Source organism: Caloenas nicobarica, chromosome 2 (assembly GCF_036013445.1).
Source record: "Caloenas nicobarica isolate bCalNic1 chromosome 2, bCalNic1.hap1, whole genome shotgun sequence".
In the NCBI taxonomy this organism is placed as follows: domain Eukaryota; kingdom Metazoa; phylum Chordata; class Aves; order Columbiformes; family Columbidae; genus Caloenas; species Caloenas nicobarica.
The window spans coordinates 16,076,731-16,101,500 of NC_088246.1; the positions used below are offsets into that span (position 1 = coordinate 16,076,731).

The following is a 24,770-nucleotide window of genomic DNA, read 5'->3' on the forward strand; positions in this document are numbered from 1 at the left end:
GATTTATTTGATTTGAATCTATGGACAAATTTCTTTAGATTGACGTAGAGTCTTCCAAAAGAGGCCAGCTTTCCTCATCATGCGAGTTGCTGAGATCCTCATATGGCTGAGAGACAGGATACATATCTCATAGCTTAGCCAAGGAAAGGGAGGTGTTGGGGATTGATTAGCATGCAACAGGTCCTAGAAGTGCTTCAGTAGTCCCTACCATATGGTATGGGATGAGTAAGTCTTAGTGTTGGTGTGCAGCTGGGTCTCCTGGCAGCTCTGCTCTGCCGTCCTTCACTATCCTTCCACCAGTAAATGTTGCTGAAGTGAGAGAACCTACATGTAGGAACAGTATTCTCCCTGTGAATTTAGCAGACAGAAATCTTTACCTCATAGCCTGGAATCGCATTTCTCTTGCATCAGTTCATCACCTCTGGATGACATAATTAACAACCTCTTTTTTTCTCCAGTTCCCAATGTTTTCTTATTTCATCTTAATTATAATGTGCTTGTGTTTAAGATGAGCTGCAATTTTGTTGGATTCTTCTTATGTATTTAGATTTTTTCTAGAAGTTTTGGATCACAAGTTGCTAGGAGGTAAAATGTGTATAAAGACAACAGATCTGAGAGTTTGTATACTTGAAAGTCCTTGATTCTGTCTCAGCTGTGATCTGGTTTAGTGTAACTGTTGTGAACTTAACGCTTCTTGACAACTAACTGTTGAAACTGGTTTCATTTTTAGTTCTAGTATCTTAAACATATAGTGTGAGCTGTGAGATGGTAACTTTGGAAAGTACTACTGTCAGGCAAGGGATGGATGTGAGAGGATTCTCCCCAGTCACACTGCTGTAAATCAGGAGGTCCGCAGAGACGAGTAGATGGGTACTGGTTTGACATGGTTCCCAATAATGACAGAATCAACTGTAGTATCCTTTTGTATAGTTTTTGTATTTCAAAGGCAAAGATGTGATTACAGTGTGCTCAGACTTGAACTCCTGTGTTTTTTTATAAATGCCACTATTAAAAAAAAACTCTTTCCACTTGGTCTGTGTGGCTTCCTTCACCATCTCATCTTTTGTGTCCCCTAACAAAGAGCACTCCCTTCCTTAGGGCAGGCTTGGAAAATTGGGAGGTTTTCTGCTCTGCTGTATGCACTGAACTTCAGAGTTGCCTCTTTTGGTCATTTGCTTAAGCAAATGTGCCTTAAATGATCATGTATCTTCAGAGCTCTGGAATAATTTGGAGAAATTATTTGAAGAAATATGCAGTCAAGTTACAAACAGTGGATTATTTCTTTAATTCTTTTGAAGATACACTTATTGCTGCTGCAGTAACATTTTTTTCTATTGACTTTCTAAAATTATAACATGCATTCTATATCTCTGGTTTGTTCAGCTGTTAATGACAGGGTTATGTCACTTGGTCTTTTACTTACCTGTGTTGTGGTTGTCACCATTTAAAGCGGGGCAACAATAAAGGTGGCAACAGATGCTCTCTGTTAACCCCTGCCTACCCTGTGAAGGAAAAAGAGAAGGAAGAGAGACAAGATGGAAAATTAAACCAGCTTTACTAATAATCAGAGAAATAATGCAAAATATACAAAACCAATATTGAGGATGATCATAGAGTGGGGGCTGTTGTTGTGCCAGAGGCTGCAGGGCAGACACGAGGAAATCCTGGACTGGACTCGGCAGTAGATGGAAACTGGATTCAGGAAGGCACAGATAGGAATGGAAGCAGGAGAACAATAGGCAGGTTCCTCTTCAGATGCTGACCATGAACAAAGAGAGCGAGACCCTCGTGATCTCTCAGCTTGAAACTGGGTATGATGCGTATGGCATAGAAACCTCGAGTGGTCAATTTTTGGTCACCTGTTCTGTCCGCCCCTCCTCGCAAGTACAACCCTTTACAGGCCTTCACTTGTGGAACATGAGAGATCTATCAGTGACTTTGGCTGCTATAGAAAGAAGTATAAACATGAGCCTTTTCTGCATACCATTCCTGCCATTAGCTCAGTGAAACTGTAAATTAGGAAACTGTAAATCAAGAATTATCAGTTCTGAAAGCAGACACTGTCTGAAAAACATGCAGCCAGCTTCAGAAAAGTGAGTTATATAAAAGAAACTTAACTGAAAGGAAAATTCACTAAAAGATAGTCGGTCCTGTTTTAGCCAAAACCAGGACATGGTTATCTTACTTTGAATATAGTATCCAAGGTGTTCTGCAAAGTAAATATTTCATCAAAGAAATCTTTGTGCTCTGTCAAGTGCTGGTTTTCTTTGAGAAACTGTAACTAACTTGGAATCCAACAGTCATGTTGCCAAAAACTTACCAAGTATTAGCAAAGTGTAGAAGGTGGCAAATACTGTTTGCTTTCAGTTGCTACACTGCTGCTTGTTTCTGCTTGCAGACAAGAGTGCCTACTTGTAGTCAGGGTGAACCACAATTACAGTATCCTTTCTTTTGTGTTTTAATTATTGTAATTCAGTTTTTGTTAAATGCAGTGTACTACAAATGCAAGAAGTACGCAAGTACTAAACTTGTTTTGAAGAATTACACCTGGGTCCTTGTATTATCATTTGAGAGAGGTCCTGTTGCGTCCCCAAGGCAGAACTGAATGGAAGTTCCAATTCCTTCAGGCTGCAGTGACAGCTGCTCTGCTGTGTTCCTGCTTTCCCTAGTGCCTTTGTTACTGCCAACTTGCTTTAGATTGCCTTTTCACTCTTTGATGTTTTGAAACATGCATGGCAACACTAACACAATAAGAGTGGATACAGGGGACCACCTTGGTATCTTAAAATTAATAGAAAGGAAGACTACAGAATAAAGAATAGTATTGAGAGATAATTTTACTTAGGAAACTTCTGAAGTACATTAGACCCTGCAACATTCTGGGTAGTCGGCAGAAGCGTTGTTGTTTTGGTGGCCTTTTCCTGTAGACTGAATAATTACAGGAAAATTTCTAAAGGAGGAAAGTGGTTATTGAGCTTTTGTTTTTTTAAATAACTAGCAGGGTAATCTGATAAATGTTGGAATTTTAACTGTCCAAATACTTTTCTGGACAGAAATATAGTGGGATGAATAAGGTGCAGTTCCATGTTATGAGCTGGGTGTTGCAAAAAGTGAAGAAGCTGCTTTTTTTCCTCAGACAGCTTCTGTCTCTGGGCTGAGAGCTCCTACTGCATCCCTTTGACTGTGGGGTTGTGTGACCACCTGATGAGCCAGTGGAGGAAGCGTAACCTGATGGAAAAGTAATTTGGAGGGGGGAAAGCAAGCAGATTTTTAGGGTTTGGATGAACTCTTTGGATAGCTTGTAACACAAATTTGGATGGGTATTAGTACAAGGTAGAGGGAGTGAAGTTTGAGGAACAGTACCATCGTTCTGAAGTACTGGATCAAATTAGCATCACAGCACAACCAACTCCCAAAGTTCTCTCTCTGATAGCTTTTTTATGTCAGGCAGAGAAAACAACTGAAGAGGGAAGCTTTTCTGGATATAAGCCTAACTAATAGGTTGAAAATAGTTAAACGTAAAAGTGGAAGGCAGTTTCAGTAAGAATAAACTACCTTCAACAAGTACATGTTGTGAAACAGGGTATGTATGAAAGATCCAAGGGAAGGAAGTTGAGAGAGAGGGGGAAGAAGCTGTGAAGTCTTCTGTGCTCTTCAGCAGTTCGGACTGAGTTTTTGTGAGACAACCGCAGTTATTCCAATGTAGTTTCACTAAGAAGGATACCTTAACACAGAAATCTGAATGCACTGAAAGTGGAAGCCAATGGAATAGGAACAAATAGTATTAATATGTGAACAATTAATATTTATGTGAAACGTTCCTCCTCAAAAGAAGGAACAGGGTGAGATCCATCTGGCAATGAATGTGCAGAATAAGAAGAGCATATTCTGTAAATATTTGTAGTAAGAGGAAGTCGTCTTGACTGTATTTGATACTGAGATAGTTGAAATGTTTTTCTGCCATAGCTTTTCATGAGTCTTAATTTTTTTTTTTGCCCTTGGTATTAATTTGAAAAAGACATTTTTTAATGTAGTTATGCAGCTAAGCCAGTTTAATGGCTAGCTGCTACCAAAGGGAGTCATGTTTCTGTCTTCCTCCCTTTCCCCACTGCCTTCCCTCCCACCTCCACCCTGGCAGTTCAGGGAGCTAATTTGTCAGAAGACTAATTGTTTCTAATTGTTTTCAGGGGGAATAACAGGAGAGGAATGGCTTTCTGTGGATTTGGTTCCCTAAGCTGTTGTCATAGATTCAGTCTGGCCTAAAGCAGTGGTAATATGGAGAATGACAGGAAGGGGCACAAGACTATACTTTGTGGTGGTAGTGAATTGTTAGATGAGTTTCCTTCTAGCATGACAAATGACAGCCGTTGAGCTGGACTAACTCACCTAAAATTTGTGCTAGGAATTGAAAGAGTCATTCTGAAATTATTTCACAGCTATTTGTGAACTTCTGAGGGGCAGATGATATTCCAGAGGAGAAGGGGAAAAGGCACTGCAACCATGCTGCTTAAGCAAACAAAAACCACCAAACAAACATAACACCCACAAAAAAACCCCCCTCAAACCAAAAATCCCAGACCAAAACCCCATAATAGCCTGTTGAAAAGGTGGGAGCTAGAGAGTTACAAACAAACCATCTTAACAGCCGTTCCTGGAGGAATATGGATAATGTAAATTATTTGGCTCCAGTAATCACCTGGAAGACACCAAATTCTTTGTGAACAACCAATATGAGTTTTTCAGGAACAAACCTTGGTTAATCCACTCTAAATTCTTTATGTGTCAGGACAAGGGACCTAGTGGATAGTTGTATCTTGACTTTTTTAAAAGGTTTTTTGATACTGCTCTGTTATGCAATGAACGGAAACAGTATTATAGAAACTGTTGCATAGTGGAAATATATCTGATTGGAAATCTACATCTGGAAATGGATGAATAGTCAAAGTGGAAAGATTTGTTCAATTTCTGAAGAAGTCTGTCTTTAAATGCCTGGCGTTTTCAGGAGTGACTTGAACTACAGCATCTACATATTAAATCAAGGTACCATGAAAGGCAGCCAGCGTGTTTGATTAAGATTTGGAATTCAAAATCATTCTGACAAACCGAGGAAACCTTTGCAAGTTTAAATGGACAACTATGATTTCAGATGAATGAGGTGTTGCATTTGGGTGGGAGTAATCAGCTGTGCAATCACGATGGAGAATGACTGCAGGATAGAAACTGTAAGCTATAGTAGGTTAGTTAACTGTAGAAGTTTAAATGTGCTTTCATGTTAAAAATGAGTGCTTCCAGAGTTACCAGTCACAGCTGATTATATGTGTTATTGGGAGAGAGATGTGCTGAGCCTCCAGCTGAGATGTTGAAGTTGGGAATGAAGTCTCTTGCTGATTTATGTCCAAATAAGTGAAAAGTGGGTGCATGGGAGTGTAAAGGGGACATTGCCGTGTCTGTTTATGTTCTTTTATTTAGTGGAGTGTCTCTTGTGATGAATTGAAACAGATGTATGAAGAGCCAGTTAGTTTGCCTGTTTCAGTGGAGGAACTTCTATCCAGTTGCTTTCATAATATGTACACGTAATAACACTGCTCAAGTACTGAGTATTTTTGTAATTGGGATGCAAGTTAAGCAAAACTGTGATTTGTGCTTCTATTTCAAGAATATTGTTAAGATTTCTTTAAATAATTTGATATTGAAGCCTGTTAGGAAATTACTATAGTGTGGACTACTGGTACTAACTAGTAGTGCCCTTTTCCATATCCAGAGATGGATCCAAGAAATTGAAATCTTAATTTAGCATCTAATCCCATTCTCTGAAACAAAGCACTTTTTTTTGCATTTAAAAATACAAGTTGGTATAAATACATCAGGAATCCTTCGTATGATTATAAAAACAGTAAGCCTTTGCTGTTATTCAAAAACCATTGGCTATGACTATGTATTTGACTTAGAATCCTACTATACTGCATGGAAATGAAGCTTAATTCCCTGTTCTGCAACAACTGTAGCTGTTGGGACAAAATCCTGAAGAATTATTACTGTTTATACAAATTTCAAGTGTCCAGCAGCAGTGCTTCACTAAAAGGTAGAAAAGAAATTATTTTGTATTGTACCCAAGAAAGCATTTTAGCTGCTGCATCTCCTAGGTGCCATAATGTCTGCACATAACAAATGCTAGAGGATCAAAATCAGTCCTGTGAGTTTTACTTGAAACTCTATGGTATGTCTTATTCTTACCATTAGTCTCTTTTTATGAACAAATTTTTTAACAAGGGACAGATGTGGAAAAAAAACCCCATCTCTATAGCTTGTTAGAAGGTAAAGTTAGGCTAAAATGCTGTGAGTCCTTGCAGCAGAATTATACCATGAAACACATTTTAGTTTGAGACTGCACTAACTCTGCACTTTACAATAAAGCCTATTTTATAATTTCACGAGGGTTTTTTTGAGTTTAGATAGAATGTTAATTGCTTTTATAGCACTGAAGAAGGGGGTAAATTGAAGTCAGACAAAGATGTAATGCAATCATTCCGATGAACACTGTTATCGTTTTACTTCAATATTGAAACCAATTATCCTTGCCACCCTTTTGCTGCAGTTCCTGTTTTGAGTGTTTCAGTTATCTGGTTTATAGCATCTCATGGAGAACTGCATTGGCAGCACTGGTTTACTTAGCACTTAGGAAGGAACAGTATAGAAACTTTAAAAAAACAGCTTTGGTACTAGAGAAAAAAATACTGTGTTACATTGTCAGTAAACCACTTACATACATGCACACATATTGCTGTGTGGTTTTTGTTGGTAACTCTATATGAACTCTGCTGATACTACTTACTCTCTTGGCAGCACCACAGGAAGAATGGAATGCATTTGAATAGTAGCATTAGAAAATTACTGGAATTCATAATGTTCCTAATCTATTACTTGGCTTGTAGTAATAGCTATAAATGTAATTTACTTTTAAGCTTTAAAAAAGCTGCAGATTTCTAAAAGTTAGTTATTCTCACCCTCTGGTTTATAGTTTGTTATTAAACTTTATTTGAAAGATTAGGAGGGGGAAAAAGGAAGATAATGGAAAACATTGCAATAAATGAGAATGTCTTTAGGAATCATTCTCTCTCTGGGTAAAAATAGTTGCTTCTCTTCTGAATAGGAGATGATGGCAGACCTCCTTTTTGGTTTTCTGACATCATTGGCAATAAATGGCTGTAGCAAATATAGAATAATACCACAGCAAATATCTGTCTGCAGCTTCTTGTTATAATCTGTATGTCTAATCAATCTTAAGTGTCTCTCCAGAAATATGTAAAGATCAATTTATGTAGCTCACTGTGCCAAGGACGTGCAACTTGGCTTACTGAGTTTACTAACTGACGAGTTGTGTGTTTGTAAGAGGGAGAGCTCCACCTACTGGAAACACCTGCTTTATGGAGTGCAAGTTGAGTAGAGGGTGCAATATCAATTTCTTAAGTCTGGTCTCAGGGATTTGGAAGGAGGACATTTGAAAGGAAATGGACATCCTTCAACTTTAAAAAGTCTGAGCTCTGAAAATATTTTCTCAGATTTTCATCTTGACTTTTTTATTTATAGGAACATCATCTCCAGCGGGCTATCTCAGCACAACAAGTATATGGAGAGAAGAGGGATAACATGGTTATACCGGTTCCAGAAGCAGAAAGTAATATTGCATATTATGAATCTATATATCCCGGAGAATTTAAAATGCCAAAGCAGCTGATTCACATACAGCGTAAGTAAAGTAATTAATTCATTCAAGTCTATACCAAGAACTTAATTTTACTTAACTTAAATGTCTAGTGAGCTCACATCAAGACAGACTTCTGAGAATTTATTTTTTCCAACATGTAAAGGAATACATAGTTCTTAACCGATGAGGTATATTTAGTTCTTGATCAAGAAGTAGATAGATGTTCTCCAAGAGTCTGTGTCTCTATGTTAGTACGTTAAATTTGGCAATCTCAAAGGCCTGTTCCTGCCCTCTGTATAACACTCGGTAGTTACAGCTTGCAGGGAAATGTAGGTTGGTTAGCAAAGACGGACACAAATGTACTTGAAGAGGAGAATATATGATACGTAGTTAAGAAGCAGAGTACCTGTCCTCTGAAGTTTAACCAGGATAAAGTGACAGTAGGGTGGATTGGGAAGCCAAGCAGAAATGGCAGTAGTAGTAGTATTTGCCAATGCCTGGATGGAAGTATTCTATATCTAAAAGTAGATGTTTTTTGATATTGCCAATGACTTGCAAATGTGTTGAGCTTTGGTTTTGTTGGAAGATAGCAGCTGTTCTATATGGATGTGACCCTTGATATGAGCACCACATTGAAAACGTTGTAAAAGTGTACCACCTGTTCCAGAATTTCGTTGCACGATGTGATCAGTAGAATTTAAAAAGTAATATCTGTGCTATGTAAACAGATGTCATGCCTAATTAACTTTGGTTTAATGTTAGACTTCTATATCAGTCCAAGCTTCAGTGATGGCTTAAAGTAGTAGGATCAGAATAGCTTGGGTTGGAAGGTACCTTTAAAGGCCTTCTTGTTGATCCCCCCCAAAATGTGCAGGGACAATTTCCACTAGATCAGGTTGAAGATCAGGTAGATTACAGCATATTGCTCTGCTCCTAAGCAAATGAAGAGACTAATATTAGGTTGGTGCAAAAATAATTGTGCTGTTGGACTGTGAATTTTAAATCATTATAACTAGGCTCAAACGCATCTTTATTAATCAAAACAGGAACCATTACAATCAACATATTTTTGCCAATGAGAAATAAGTTTGTTTATTCCTATAGCATAAAAATCCATCCTTCGGGATTTAACAAACTCTTGGAAAGCATTTTCTGCATCCCGCTGGTTGTGGAAGCATTTTCCCTGCAAAAAGTTGTGGAGATGCTTGAAGAAGTGGTAGTTGGTTGGCGAGAGGTCAGGTGAATATGGAGGATGAGGCAAAACTTTGTAGCCCAGTTCATTCAGCTTTTGAAGCATTGATTGTGCAACATACAGCTGGGCATTGTTGTGAAGAAGAGTTGGGCCCTTTCTGTTGACCAACGCCAGCTGCAGGCATTGCAGTTTTCAGTGCATCTCATCGATTTGCTGAGTATCCTTCTCAGATGTAGCTGTTATGCCAGGATTCAGAAAGCTGGAGTGGATCAGAGCAGCAACAGACCACCAAACAGTGACTGTGACCTTTTTTTTGGTGCAAGTTTGGCTTTGGGAAGTGCTTTTGAACTTTTCTTCTCAGTCTAAACACTGAGCTGGTCATCACTGGCTCTTATATGAAATCCGCTTGTCGTCGCATATCACGATCCGATCGAGAAATGGTTCGTTGTTGTTGCATAGAATAAGAGAAGATTACACTTTAAAATAATGAGATTTTTGATTTTCAGTCAGCTCCTGAGGCACTTTTTCACCTTTCCAATTTGCTTCAAATGTGGAGCGACAGTAGAATGGTTGATGTTGAGTTCTTCGGCAGCTTCTCATGTAGTGCTAAGAGGTTCAGCTTCGATGATTGCTCTTAATTGGTCGTTGTCAACTTCCAGTGGCCAGACACTTCGCTCCTCATCTTCAAGACTCTTGTCTCCTTTGCAAAACTTCTTGAACTACCACTGCACTATACATTTGTTAGCAGCTCCTGGGCCAAACGCGTTATTGATTTTTGTGAGTTGTTTCCGCTGCTTTACGACCCATTTTGAACTCAAATAAGAAAAACACTTGAATTTGCTTTTTATTTAACATAATTTCCGTAGTCTAAAATAAATATAAAACAAGCAGCAAGTATTAAGTCTTTTTTTTTTGCTAAAAACCAACCGATCAACCAAAACAAAAAACAAACAAAAAAACCCCACAAAACCAAAACAAACCATAAAGCAAGAAGAGTGCATTAAAATTATGTACTAACATAGTCACATTTATTTAAGAATATATTCCAATATCAGTCGGCAGATTTCAACAACGCAAAGAACGCAGTTACTTTTACACCAACCTAATACTAGAAGCCTTCCATGCTGATATTAAAGTTACGTCTTTTTGTTCTTCTTTTCGTTATCTAGTTGTCTAACAGCTGAAATGGTGATTTTCAGCTGCATTGAATTCTATATATTTATTGAAAGCAAGAGATGCTTTTCTCAGTGTGTTTCCAAATGTGCAGTTGGGAAGAAAATTGTCTCTCTTATGAACTAAACTTGAATGAAGCATGAGAACTAAGGAGACCTTGTTTTGAGTGCTGTATTTTCATAGCATATTGTGAAAAACAGAGCAGTTGTTTGCATTCTGCAAAGTGTTAGGGCCAATTTAGTCTGCCTTTTCTACATCACAAAAATCATGGATGAGAATGCTTAAGGTCACTGTAATACAGTGTGCACAGACTTTGTAGAAGTACCTTTGAAATGTTTTTGGGCTAAAGTCTTAACTGTTGATAATATAATAGATAAAACTGCAGAATAGTGGACAGCTTTGAAAATTTTGACCTATCTAAATATTGCTTACTGAAAGCAATGAGGTAGAAAGCTGCCAAGCTGGTTTGACCACTAGCAAGCTTTCATTGGTTAACAAAAGCGTAGTCAAATAGATATCAACTTGTATTCCTGATTTTTAATAGTGTAATTTTTTTCAAGAAAAAACTAGATATAACTTTGAAGTAGAATTACTACAACATTCAAACAAATAATTTGGGTTTTGTCGTCAGAAGAATGTGGTGCGTGCTCCAGACACTGCTTAGAACAAAACATTTCTGTAGTAAAACTAACTTTTGACTTTCACTGTTACCATTTAGCTTTTAGTTTGGATGCTGAGCAGCCGGATTATGACTTGGATTCGGAAGATGAGATCTTTGTGAATAAGTTGAAGAAAAGAATGGACATCTCTCCTTTGCAATTTGAGGAGATGATAGACAGACTAGAAAAGGGCAGCGGTCAGCAGGTACAATGGTACTTTGAATAAAGAATTGGACATATGTGCTCTATATATTGCTATATGAAAGTGACATGCTGGGTTTTACATTTAGCCAGTCAGCCTGCAAGAGGCCAAGCTGTTGCTGAAGGAAGATGATGAATTGATCAGAGAAGTGTATGAGTACTGGATTAAAAAGAGGAAAAATTGTCGAGGGCCCTCTCTTATCCCAGCAGTGAAACAAGAGAAGCGAGATGGTTCCAGCACAAATGACCCGTATGTTGCTTTTAGAAGACGAACAGAAAAGATGCAGACACGAAAAGTAAGTGAATCAATACTTCCCTCTGTTTTCTTTCATGTCCTCCTCCCCCTCTCAAGAAGCAGCTTATGTAGAGAAACAATTCTGCTATGTGGTAAAGAACAATAGAAGTTAAGGTGTTCTTTTGTTCTAATTTGCAAGGGTAAAAACATGACAGAAACTACTTTAGGACAGCTATTGAATAAAAGTTTATATTTGTTATTTTTTCACTAAATCTACTGCTAAACCTGTGTACAGTGTTGGTAATCTGTGGCTCATTGATAACATGCACATACTTATCTTTGTTTTAGCAGGTGGGGTTATTCATGTACATAAATATGTAGAACTTAATTTAATTCAGCTTATTTCATTTAAATGATGTGAGGAAACATACACTATCTATTTACAGAATCGAAAAAATGATGAAGCATCTTATGAGAAGATGCTTAAGCTGCGTCGAGATCTGAGTCGTGCAGTAACCATCCTGGAGATGATAAAGAGGAGGGAAAAAAGCAAGAGAGAGTTGCTGCATTTAACACTGGAAATTATGGAGAAGAGGTAATGTTTATTAAAAAATTGCTGCAGAAAGTTTTGGAAACTACTTTGTATTCTGATTCCCACAAATACTTAGTAATGAGGTTTTTTAATAAGTATCTAGACTGATGTTTACAGAATAGCATGTTTTCTTATATGGTCATGGAGAGCAAAACAAAATGTTACAAAGTTGCTTGTTATGGGGAAGTAACCTGTCACACCAGTCTACATTGGCTTATTGCATGTGTACAGGTATTCAAATGTATGTATATATCCTATGTATTATACAGGAAGAGAGATCATCATTATGGGTAAATTAATGTGGTAATTTGTGTTAAATTTAAACATGTACATTAAGGAAATCCCAGCTAATTTTAATGCCATTTCCAACCATTACCATTCTTTTTCTTCATTATCGTGGTTCTTTTTTAGCAAAGCTTGATCTAACACTCTCTTGAGGAAAACAAACAAGCATTTAGTACAGTATAAAGTGTTCTGTGAGTCATCTCCAACTAGGGCTTCTTTGGACGTCCTGTTTGTCAGCTGTGCTGAAGACCAAGCTCTGTCAACTGTCACTTTCCCAACCAACTGCGAGTCACATTTACAATATGGAGTTGTTCTTTAGGTTCATACCTAGATGCTTAAGCTAGAGAAGATTCTATGTTTGGAAACAAACGTTTTAAGTCAGTATTTTAAAGCTCTAAAACTAACTTTTTAGTCTGGTTTCTTAGGGAGACTAGTTGAATGTCTCTACCAGGGACACTATTTTCAAGCATTGACCATTTTCAGTAGAAATAAAGATTTTTCCAGTAGCTTTATCAAGAAAATAAGCTGTTGAATAGAGGAAAGACTCTAATGCCCTCCTCAGAATGGAAAACTGCACTTCAACTCAGCACTGTCCACAGAACTTAAAATGTAATACAAAAGAGAGAGAGGATTAATGAATAAGGCACTCGGCCTCACTGTTTAAAACCTTTTGGGTGAGAAATGTATATTTTTCTAATGGTACCTGTCCCCAAGTGAGAGGGGAGGGAAACCCTCGTCTGTTCTTTCCTTCAAGTTTCTGCTTTTCCTTTACATTATTATCTTTTGGATATGTTTTACAGGCTAGTTATCCTTTTATTTATTTGTCAGCGTTAGTTGTTGCAATGAAGTTTCAATGTTATTAGTCCCCATTTCTGGAACAATACTTCTTGCATTTCTTGCTGTCATTCAGGACTTCCTTTACCCCAAGTTGGAAGTATTAGTCTGGTTTTCTCTCTGTTGTTCCATTTTTTTTTTTTACCGGGCATACATTGTAAACATTCCAACAAATAAAAAATAATTCTGGTTTCAGGTATAATTTGGGTGACTACAGTGGAGAGATTGTGTCTGAGGTCATGGCACAGCGGCAGCCGATTAAACCTACCTATGCTATTCCCATCGTTCCTGTGACTAACAGCAGTCCCTTTAAACACCAAGAAGCTATGGAACTGAAAGAATTTAAAGTTAAAGTGAGTAATGTCAGTAACGGAGTTACTAATTCATGCTGTTACGCATGCAAGATACAGCTTTTTAGGATGGGGGGAGGGCTTTTTGAAGCTGGAAATAGGCTAGCAAAGTACAGTTGGAACGCAATTAGATTCTTATTCTGGGGGATATGAACATTTTTCACTAACACTGTCCATAAATTTAGGATATCCTGAACAAAACTATTTATTACCTAGATATTGGACAAAGGTAGGAACAGTGAGGTAAAACCCATATCTTGTTCTAAGTTAATGTAGTTATTTTAATCTGGAGGGTTGTGGTGTGGGGTTTTTTTGTTGTTGCTAACTATGATCCACTGATACTCCCAGCACGCTATGTACCTGTCTGGTTTTGTATTTAAGTAAAGTATCAGCTAGTCTTACTTGATTTAGAAAGCTGGCCAGCACTTCTTTTCCTGCAGGCTTTAATTTTGTGTCATACAAAGCATAGCTACAGTGCCAAAAATTGAGCATATTAAATAGGTCAGGTAACATAGGAGAAATGGTGAGGTATAGTTTGAATTTTAAACAAAGACTACTTATAACTGAAGAATGTCCAAAGGCTGTTCTGAATCTGACAAGGTGGCTTGAGTCAGTGAACGCTTCCATTGATAGTAATGTAACTGAGGTTGCTGGGGTGAACTTACCTGCTAGTGATGCTGGGTCGATGCAGGGTCTCACAGCATTAAAGAAATCTGTTTCTCGGAAGCTTAGGAAATGCACTTAAACTTGGATTTGCATAGTATGAGGAAATGTGTTTAATTTTCAGAGGATTTTCTGAGAGTCTAAGTATCTTTGAGAAGTTGAACCTCTATTTTTGCCTTTAAAGCATTATTTGGTTTTTAATAATTCCCTAACAGTGCATAAATGCCTATTCATTTCAAATGTTAGAAAAGAAAAATGGTGCCTGTTGGAGATCATTGTATATTTGAGTAGTACTATTATCTTAATCACTAGTGTTGTATCTAGCATGGATTGAGCAAACAGTGCTTGATTCCACCTTGTCTGTTAAACATTTCAGTTACTGGAAATGAAACAGATATATTTATTAAATGACTGCTTGTATTGCTGTCAAGATGGTGGAGAGATTGGTTCACATTTTAGCTTGCTTACACGGGAGTTTTCAAAAACTCCTGGTTTAATCTAATTTGCTGTGTGTGTAATTTTACACTGCCTTTTTTTTTTTCTTTTTCTTGCAGCAAGATAAACCTGATGTTATTAGACCTAAAAGGAAGTATGAGAAGAAGCCAAAAGTCTTACCTTCATCTGCTGCTGGTACTCCTCAACAGACAAGTCCTGCTGCACTGCCAGTCTTTAACGCTAAAGATTTGAATCAGTATGATTTTCCTAGCTCGGATGAAGAACCTCTCTCCCAGGTAGGACCTCTAGAGTTCTGTGCTGCTCTTGGGGAAAGAATAGAAGTAAAAGTGATGGATTTACTAATATCTCTCCTCATACATCCCCTTTTTAAAGGTTTTGTCTGGTTCTTCGGAAGCAGAGGAAGAGAATGATCCTGATGGTCCTTTCGCCTTCCGTAGGAAAGCAGGCTGTCAGTACTATGCTGTAAGTAGAATTTCCTTATGTACCATAAACCAGAACTTTGTTGTGGGAAAACACCTTGTGTTTAATTGTTTATAATTATTTTAAGCCTCATTTAGACCAACCTGGCAACTGGCCATGGAATAGCCCTAAAGAGGGAAGATTAGGAGATGTGCGTTACAGATACTGCTTAACCACCCTCACTGTACCCCAGAGGTGTATTGGGTTCGCACGAAGACGGGTTGGCCGTGGTGGAAGGTAAGTGCTACATAATTGTTGCTGGTTTGGGGGGGGTAAAAAAACCCACACACACACACCCCCCCTAAAAAAAAAGGGGGGGGAAAAATCCACAATTAGTAAGATATATTTTGAAAGAGCAAAGTTTAAAAAAAAAAAAAAAAAAAAAAAAAAAAAAAAAAAACCCCAACCCACAACAACAACAACAAAAACCACACAAAACCCTCAAAAATGGAGACATCAGAGGGTTTGACTTTTTAAATATTTCGATTTGATACAAGTTTCTTTAGCTGATTAATGTCTCCATTTTTATTTTGCAGTAGTGGAAGCCACTTTAATACTGTTTTCTTAAATGTTTCTGGAGTCTTTTATTACTGGCCTCTCAAGTTCTGGGGTGAAAATACATGTATGTTTTCAGTTGTGATCGATGGTTTGTATTTAAATTACTTGCATAGTTGTCTTCAAATTGTAGTGTTTTAAAATAGCAAAAATCCCTTTTTTTCAGAAAATGGTTTTCTGGATATGGACCATATTTGGTGATTTGTCTGTCGTAGAGGAGAATTTTTGGGGGAATGCTTACAAGTAACAATAACTGTTAAATTTCAAACATTGTCAAAAATACCAAAGAATTAAGGACTTCCTTAAGGCATTTTGCTTCTAAGCACCTTTATTGAAAACAATTTAAGAATTGTTCAGTGTCTAAATGCTATTTCTTAAATAATTGTATTTAACTTAAAGAAAATCTAAGAACGTGATTTGGCTTTCAAATTAATGCTTAGAACCTCTTCTCATGTTAGCATATCAGCAAAATCAGAATGGGAGCTGAAGGCTCTTACTGGGATTTTTCAAGGGGATTTGGAAGTTAATGTGTGACATCCCCACTGCACTGGGATGATTGTAGGTATATTCAGTTTATGTGGGAGTGAGGCTTTTGAGCTGAAGTTACTTAAGTAATTTTATTCTCTAGGCTTTTTTGCATTGTGGAACTCTATCTTCCAGCCTGATTTAAAAAAAAAAAAATATATATATATATATGCATGTTGCAGTATCTTTATATATACATGATGATGTACATCAGCTGTTCAAACAGTAAAAGCTAGCATATACATGTAAAGAGAAACCTAAACATACTAATTGTAAAATAATGTATTGTCATGCATTCTGTGTATATTTTGGGAGGGGGAGGTTGCTCATTCTCACATGGCAAACTGTTGACCTTCTTGATATTTTCTTGCCACTGTATAATTCTGCATTGTTTTCCTATTTTTAGGGTGCTACTAGACAGAGCGCATTCGGACTACGATAATACATTTCATCAGCTGGATTTGGAAATGTTTTCCTCATCACAACACTCTTCAATCAGTCAATTTGCCAATACCTCAGAAACAAATACCTCGGACAAATCTTTCTCGAAAGACCTCAGTCAGATACTAGTCAATATCAAATCATGTAGATGGCGGCATTTTAGGCCTCGGACACCATCCCTACAGGACAGTGACAATGACGAACTCTCCTGTAGGAAATTATACAGGGGTGTAAATCGAACAGGCACAGCACAACCCGGGACCCAGACATGCAGTACCTCTATACAAAGTAAAAGTAGCAGTGGTTCAGCACATTTTGGTATGTTTATTTTGACAAACTTGCTTCTAGAAACTTTAAGCTTGGCTCAGAAAATCCAGAATATCGTTAGATCATCTATACTTTTACATCATGGTCTATTTTGTTGGTAACAGCCTATCTTCACTTTTATCTCTTTATTTGCTACATAGAATGTTTATTAATATTTATTGCTAGCAGTGGTGTACAGCATCTCAAATTTATGCAAATGCTACCTTGGTATGTAATGATGATTTTAGAAATATGATGGTTTAGAAACCAGCATTGTGCAGAGTTTAAGTTGCCTCTGAAGATCAGGATTTTTAAAATCAAAAATACATTGATTGAAATGTTGATAAAAATTTTATGTCCCGAATTTTTTCTAGTACAAGGTGTGATGGTGGGCAACAGCTAAAATGTTTGCGTTTTAAATCTCAGCACGTTATCAACTCTTGTTTGAACTTATGTGAAATTAAATGCCATTTCCCATCCAGAAAATACCCAGCCCACCGCCACTGATGCATCTGCTCACACTTGGCAAAACTCTCAGACAAATCACCTATATGTCTTGTCAGCAAGTGGCAGATTACATCTTATAGAGCCTGAATTACGGAATTAAGGACCTAAGAAAACTCGATGTGGTGGTGTTTTTTAATTGGAATACTATTGGATAGCATCTCTCTTCCTATTGGGTTCTTCACACTGAACTTAAATAACTCTTAAATTTTGATCAGTCAGTACATTGTCATCTTTCTATGGAAAGTGAAGTGATGAAGCTTTTTCCAAAGAAATAACTTTGGAGTTCACCACCATTTTGTAAGGAGTCTCTAGAATCATGCTTTCCATGCCATTTTGAATTATGGCTTTGGAAATAAATTAGAAAACCTGGATAATGTAGGAGTCAGCTGGGGAGCGATTCATATACCTAATAAACTCCCCAAACTGTGGGGTGTTCTGGAGATTTGCTCAAACAGTGTTACCATGATAACAGATGACTTTAATCCTCTTGTTTCCCACTATGCTTTGTACCTTTCCTGCCTGCACCACCTGTTTTGTGGTTTGTGTTTTGGGTTTGTTTTGGTAGTTTTTGTGATGTGGTTTTTGGTTTTTTGTTGGTTTTTTTGTTGGTTGGTTGGGTTTTTTTCTGAAAATTCCTCCTTGTGTTTTTAGACTTGGTGGACGGCTTTGTTCTGCTGCTTTATTTCATGCTTCCTCTCCATGCTGTCCTAGCATAGGTCCTTCTCCCCATCCCCTGTTCTTTTCTCTCTTATGACTCTTGCTGGCAATATATTAAAGCTAAAACTGATAGTTCTTTGCATTTGTGATCAGAGTATGGCTTTTGGTGTTTAAATTCTGGTCTTCCAGTGTTTCAAATCAATAAGCCAAGTCCGGAGGAGAACATGACCTGTCTAGTGGCCAGAGGCTGAACTGTGATAAAATGGTAGTCAGGTTACTAGCGTGAAAAGAAAACTAATGTGTTATGAATGGATTATAAATAAAGTAGTAACAGGCAACACATTACATCTGAAAAATTATGTAGACTTGAAAAATTTTCTGTTTAGATTGTATGTCTTGATGTGTGTGTATAAATACACGAACACCTCTAAAGAATCTTCTTCCTTAAATAAATTATTAAGATACTTGTCTACATCAATTTAGGAATTAAATCCAATTGTTATTTCTGGTGATGAGTTCCGTACAAGGTTTTAATTCCATGATTGTATTTTGAAACTTGTGGGAAAGTAATACGTATGTGTAAGTGCCTAGCGTATTACATTCATTTGTGCTTGGAATTCTATGCAGATAGTTTCTCTCATTTATGTAAAATATTTAAGTTAATGTTCCAAACTTTTACAAATATAAATGTTGTAGAATTTATATTTGTATTTTTATTAGGGTTTGATAAAGGAATGAAATACTCTATAAAAAATATGTCTGAATTCATAGATATACTTTAAGATAGTTACTGCAATTTTTGGGTAGTCGCTTGTTATTTAATAATAACCAGGAAGACTGTACCTGTATAACTATTTATAATCTTAATCGAGATTCTTGTAGTATTAGAGGCGTATATGAGTTTGTGCATATGTGGTCTAATGATGGTCTTCTGTTTACGAGTAGGTGTTTGAAAGGAGCATACAGTCTAGTTCATCTTGGTACCATTCTGTTTTCTAGTTCTTTTTTTCAGTTTCTTAAAGGATTCTTTAAAATGCGTGGTCTACACAGATTAGAGGTGTTCACAGGTCTCATAGAGTTTGACTTCTTCAAAGGTGCGTGTCAGTTAGGGCTGCAGCTTCGGAGTTATGTCATTTTAATTTCTGTAGCAAGAAAGTAAAGAACATCAGGTATCTAACATCAGTACTAAAGTTTTCTAATGCTTACTACTGCAGTTTACAATTCTGTAGAGTGTTTCTGTTCCTCTTAGCTGTCTTTAAAGCTGGGAGTTTGTTATGGGAGTGGATTTTTTTTTTTTTTAGTTTTGTTTCTCTTTGCCTTTTAGGTTTTTGTAGTGGCAGTAGGTCTTTTTTATGAGAAAACACTAATGTATCTGTTCTTACAAATCCCTTTATCGCTTCCCTGCTACTGTGCGTTGTGGTCAAACTATATTGCTTACCTTGAAGATGAAGTTCATGCTGGGATTCTGTAGTGGCCAGCAGAGGTGGTCATGTTGCTGTGTTTACTAGGCACCATCAAATGATAAGTTTTGTCTGTTGCTATATTAAAGAAGTTTAGAGAAGTCTTGAGCTTTTTCAGCCTTGAGTGATCCAGACAATGTGCTGCTGACATGGAAGAATTGCTGTGGAAAACTTTGCTTTTCAAGTCTGTTATTCATGGCCAGCACAGCCATGAAGTTGAGAAGGTATCTGAGGTCTTCTGTTATCAGGGGACATGCTATAAAAGCTGTGCTGTGACATCCCATTCTCTGGCTACAGGAAGCTCTTTTTTTTTTTTTTGTCTTTAAGACTGGAGAAGAGGTTTCCTCAAAGAGCCAGGCATTTTATGAACATTTTGAAGAAATGCAAGTTATTCTGGTCCTGGCTTTCAAAGTGCTCAGCATAAAAGATCTGTGGAAGATGAAGTAGTTGCACTGAGATTTTGTGTGTAAACTGGAAAGGGATGTCTTGAAAAAAAATCCCTTATGAGTTACTTGAAAAGGGGGCATATACTGGACTTGTGTGCTGAAGGATAGACTTCTCTTGGCCGCTTGATCCTGCTGACAAAGTAACATCACTTTTGAAGAAGGTTGTTCCTTTTAATCTTACAAAAGAATTGCAAAAAAAGCATCTTTTGCCCTCTTGCAAGAAGACCTGACTCAAGGATCTTCAGGCATTTGTTACACAGAACACCGCTGAAAAGCAGGCAAGAGTGTAAAAGCATGATTCTTGTGGAGGAATAACTGGTTCAGTGGGAAAGCTAATAACTCTGAACAAATTGCGATAAAATTACTTCAGAAGAGGAGCCTGTATTGCTGACAAATCTCATCAAGTTTCTGAATCATAATCTTCAGTGATGGAGCTTGTGTCTTAAGTCTGGAGTGCACAGCAGGTGTGAATATTCATCTGAAGTATTTGTGTCCCAAGAATTTAATCTTCCTTGTTAGATAAGTTGATTGATCTAGTTCTGCCAGGCAAAAGGTAGTCTTCAAACTGCATCACATCATAGAGAGACTCTGCTTTCTGCCAGAGGCTTGCTGTTAAGTGTGTTACACACATATCTTTGGATGCTTGCATCAGTAATCAAAAGTTTGAGATATTTAAAGCTGCACAGCGTGTATAATTCTGTTGCAGCCTTGTGTGTAGGAGACAGACCAGAGATACCTGTCACTAGTGAAAGACTTGAGCATTGGTTCCCAGGCTACACAGCGACACCAGGCAACCGTCTCACTTACTCTGTTCTTTCATGCCACCCTCGTCCGGAAGCCGGGTCACTTTGAAAAGCACGTCTGCAAGCTGTGAAGACTGAAGAGGCCAGCAGTTAGTCTAGAGTCTCACTCATGAAAAGTGCAGTTCTTTCTTTGAGAGGAAGCTTATGTATTCTAGCAGAAGGCTTACTGAAAAATCTTAGAGGGCTTTAATATTTGGGATTGTAGACTTTACTGCATATGAAAAACTGCAGACATTCAGATTATAGTCAAAGAATCCAGAGTAGCTTACCTTGCATTTTCTTGTAAGCTAGAGACTTAGATGATGTGCTGCAAGTTGTGCTTTGCTATTCAGTAACATTTTCTGTGAGAATACCACAGAAATAACATTTTTTTCCCAGTAAACTTAGATGCTCTTTTTGCATCTCTTAATCTGCTTTTTAAAAGCAAGTTTGCACACTTTAGAGGTCTAGCAGGATGGTGAACTATGCTTCCGTTTCCCAAATGTCTGCTTAGCGTTTTTATCTCTAAATTTGTAATGTCAGTTCTATACTATTTTTTCGTGTTCTCACTAAGGAGACAGGCACACCATTAAAGTTACGTGACACCCTTCTTCAGGAAGGAAGCAGGAGCAAGCTCCTCAATGCTTGTGGCAGTTCCTCACACCAAAGTAGAAGGACTTGTCCTACCTTCTCATTGTTTTCATGCCATCACTGGCTGTGTTTAGATCTCTTAATTTAACCCTTGTATCTGTAATAGTCTCAACACTGCTGTCTGTTTCACTGTTTCCCCTTGTCCAAATGCCTATTTCCACATTGTAGGATACACTTTGTCATGAAAAATACTGACATTTGTAATGGCCGCTTTCAGCAATCATTGGAACAGTCTTGGCCCCTCTGTGGCTGAGATGTCGAGATCCTAGTTGAAGAAGCAATGGCCTTGGGAGTAACAGGTGTTTACAGCCCACCCTAGGCTTAGTTGAAGGAGAAAACGTTAAAAAGGAAAAGCCTCTCTAGTCTGAGAAATGTGACTGAGGATGGAGTAAGAGCACTGAGCAATTCTGGAGAATTTGAGACTTCGTCGTTACACTAGATTTTCTCATTCAGCTTCAACCCAGTTGGAGTAATGCATTGCTCCAAGTTGCTGAATCTTTGGGCTTGTTTAAACTGTTACACTTGCATTCTATGCAAGGATGCTCACATGGATAACCGTGTAGTGAACTGCATACCCCAGGTGGCCTGTTACATTCTGGGGGAAAGTCATATTAAGAATGATGGACAGAAAAATATAAATGCATAGCAAGCATTTCTAGCTTTTATCCGGTGGCCAGTAAAAATCCTCATTAATTATTTTTGTCTATATTTCTTCTGCTGCCAAGTAGGGAGTGCATATGTAGATCTTGTATCTGGTTTATAATTTCAAAGTCTAGAGTTCTGATGTTAGGAATTTCACACTTAAGTTCTGTTGGGCTGAAATATAAGGCTGTTGTAGTAATAATCAAGGGCATAATGATTCATGTTCTCATAGTGTCTAATGCCATGTTTAAGTAAAATCAATCTTGAACTTCTTTTCAGAAAGTGAAACATCTTTGGGCCTGGTGCATCAAATACTAAATCACACTGATGGCTCTAAGTCTCTCCAATCTTCTGAATTCACTGGTGAGAACTTGCTATACAGTAGAAAAATCTTTAACTAGGCAATGTAAGCCAGTTAACATCCCTTGTAACATAGAGATGAAAAAATGTGATGTTCTGGATTCCTTAGTATTGTGAATGATGTTTGCTTTGCATGCACTTTGGCATTAGTAACAATTAATTGTTCTCTTGTATAGCAGAGATGTGATGCTCTCACATATTTCCCTTAAGAAAACACTGTAACATGGTGTATCATCCTTCCACATACTTAGCAGTTCTGTAGTTTGAGATTTCTCAGTTGGAAGCTTTTGTTACATATTTTTTCCTGTTACCTGCCTTTTTAATGGGCATCAGCTCTGCTGGAAATAAAGGAATCCAGTCCTCTGGATTTTTAGAGAGGTTTTTTGAACCCGGTATAATCTTATTGATTCCGTTTTCCTACTGAAGTAATTTTCCTGCCCGTGAGAACAGATACTTAACTTGATGTTATGAAACAGCTGCTATTTTAAGTTACTTGAATTTAAATATCTAATTCTTTAGGTGTTTAACAGGACTGATTAGGATAGGTAGTTGTGTTTACTCCACAAAGTTTGCTTACTTTACTTGGCAGATCTAGTGAGCATCTTCCAGTCAAGAAATTGAGAGGGATACTGGTAGAGGGGACCAGGCATTTGCACATACATTTTCTGCTTTCCAGGATATGCTTCTTGGGTTTTAGGAAACTGGTTCTTGTGGTCAATTTTTTTCTAAGTCTGTATTTTCCTACTTCAGGGAAGCAGAGTGACAACTAGTGAGCCACCTCACAGTAAAACTTGCAGCTGTGGCTGTTTACTGTACAAAGACCAATGGTTAAATACAGATTCCACAGTTAGCCCCCCTTCTCACTGGTTTCGGCCACTTCTGGAAAGGACTTGCGTTTTCAGGGGAGCTAAATGTCAGCTGCAGCATTGTAAGGCTGGTACACATCAAGTGGTAAAACTAATTAGCACTGTAAAAATAGTTCTATGTTGCAGTAGAAAACTGCTGAGAACTATGGATCTTTGAGAAGTCCATTGACAGCATAATTGTTACTCCGTGCTCCAGAAAACACCACCTGTTGAGCATCACCCTCCCACGGAATTTGGTAGATATGTAAACAGAATCATCCAATTGAAGGATATTACTCAATGGTTTAATTTGAGCTAAAAATTAATATGTAATTATCCCAAAGACTGCAAACGTCATGTAAATGATTGTAGGAAAACATATTCATAGTGTAGTGAGTTGTTAAAAAATTGAGTTACTGCTCAAGATTTGTGGCTTTCACTAAGGAGTTCCTAAGCAGTCATTTATCCTGTCAGTCAGTCTCAGTAATGTACAATGTTTCTTTCCTTGTATTCGTAGCTGCAAACTCCTGAAGCATTTTCTTCTACCTTCCATTCCTTTTTGCAGTCTGTAAACCAGAAAACATCTCTCTTACTTGCTGCCAAAGTATAGCACTAATACAATTGCAGAATAGGTGCGTGCGCTGTCCCAAGCGGTTAAATGAAGAGGATAACAGCTAACGTGGTGTACTGACTTAAACTCCTAACAGTTATTTCAACTGAAAGGCTATAACTTGATTCAGAATTCTACCAGAAACAATTCAGAAGCATAGTGCGTTTGAATTGTTCCGATTCTGAACAGAGTTAAGCAGCATTCGCATAGCCTAGTCTCTCAGTAAAACTTGAGCTGCCCATCTTCCAACAAGCATCTTGGGATGTGGAGAACTCCAGGTAGGGTTGTGCCTTAAAGGTTCCTAATGTTGAAGGTTAGGAAAGGAGTTGGGTTAGGTGAACTTAAGGAGACAGGTGACTTGTATAAATTACTGAAAGTGTTTTGGAAAGTATGTAGAAGTTTTGGGGGAAGGTGCAGCTGTCAGCTATGAAAGATAGTTGAGAGATTCTGAAATGAGAATGTTTTTATTTATAGTGTATCAATAGTGGTGGTTGAGATATTCTCACCTCCACCCCCCACTGGATTCTGTGTTGTGAATGAAACTGGATGTTCTGTCACTTTCCGACTTAGTAACCTCTGTAGCATGAACTGGTCATGGCTGTATGATGGAACCCCTGGCATGCTGGTTGAGAAGAGTCTGTCGGCACTGCACACCTGTCCAGGGCTGCCGAAGCAAGAATCTGTTTTAAAATCTCGTGTATCATCTTTAACCATTTAATGTTTTGTTTTGTCACTTTTTTAGCTTGAAGTCGTTCAGTTGTCTGTTGCTTTACTAATTTTTTGAAGCCTTGAGGCTCTCCAGTAATACCAGGAATGTGTAACTTGATGTAGCGATACTCCTCTGAGTTAGCAGATGTGGTTGCTGATTGAAGTGTACAGAAAAGGTCTGGGCTTGCTTCTTGCCTGCTGGTTTTTTCCAGGCAGATAAAGACCAGTGTATGACACAAAAGAATGACATTCATTTTTGCTACTTCTCCATTTGCCTTTTTTCTCTGACACAGATGAAAGGTTTTCAGCTGTGCCTTTTCTCTTCTTCGGGATAAAAATGAGAAGAGGAAATGAATTTTCTGGAACAAAATTCTTGGGGAAATTGTTTTTCTAGAGAAAATTGTTTGGCACCTTTGCAATTGCATCTAGGCCAGCTTTGCAGGCAACAAAAATCTGCAATCCATATAATTA

General features: G+C 37.8%; 1 protein-coding gene across 10 annotated transcripts in view; it reads left to right on the forward strand.

Moving 5' to 3' along the window:
* EPC1 (enhancer of polycomb homolog 1) overlaps positions 1 to 24,770 on the forward strand; it is a 67,447-nt gene that overhangs the window by 36,188 nt on the left and 6,489 nt on the right. For 7 of the 10 annotated variants that reach the window (XM_065628704.1, XM_065628708.1, XM_065628706.1 and 4 more), the window contains 10 exons: positions 7,588 to 7,747; positions 10,789 to 10,934; positions 11,020 to 11,226; positions 11,612 to 11,760; positions 13,073 to 13,229; positions 14,444 to 14,620; positions 14,718 to 14,807; positions 14,893 to 15,041; positions 16,291 to 16,643; positions 22,056 to 22,139. In XM_065628704.1, coding sequence (XP_065484776.1) covers positions 7,648 to 7,747; positions 10,789 to 10,934; positions 11,020 to 11,226; positions 11,612 to 11,760; positions 13,073 to 13,229; positions 14,444 to 14,620; positions 14,718 to 14,807; positions 14,893 to 15,041; positions 16,291 to 16,643; positions 22,056 to 22,139 — 1,612 coding nt within the window. In that variant the 5' untranslated portion in view covers positions 7,588 to 7,647. The remainder of the gene's footprint in view (positions 1 to 7,587; positions 7,748 to 10,788; positions 10,935 to 11,019; positions 11,227 to 11,611; positions 11,761 to 13,072; positions 13,230 to 14,443; positions 14,621 to 14,717; positions 14,808 to 14,892; positions 15,042 to 16,290; positions 16,644 to 22,055; positions 22,140 to 24,770) is intronic. The other 3 variants (XM_065628701.1, XM_065628710.1, XM_065628703.1) reach the window with 1 other exon arrangement.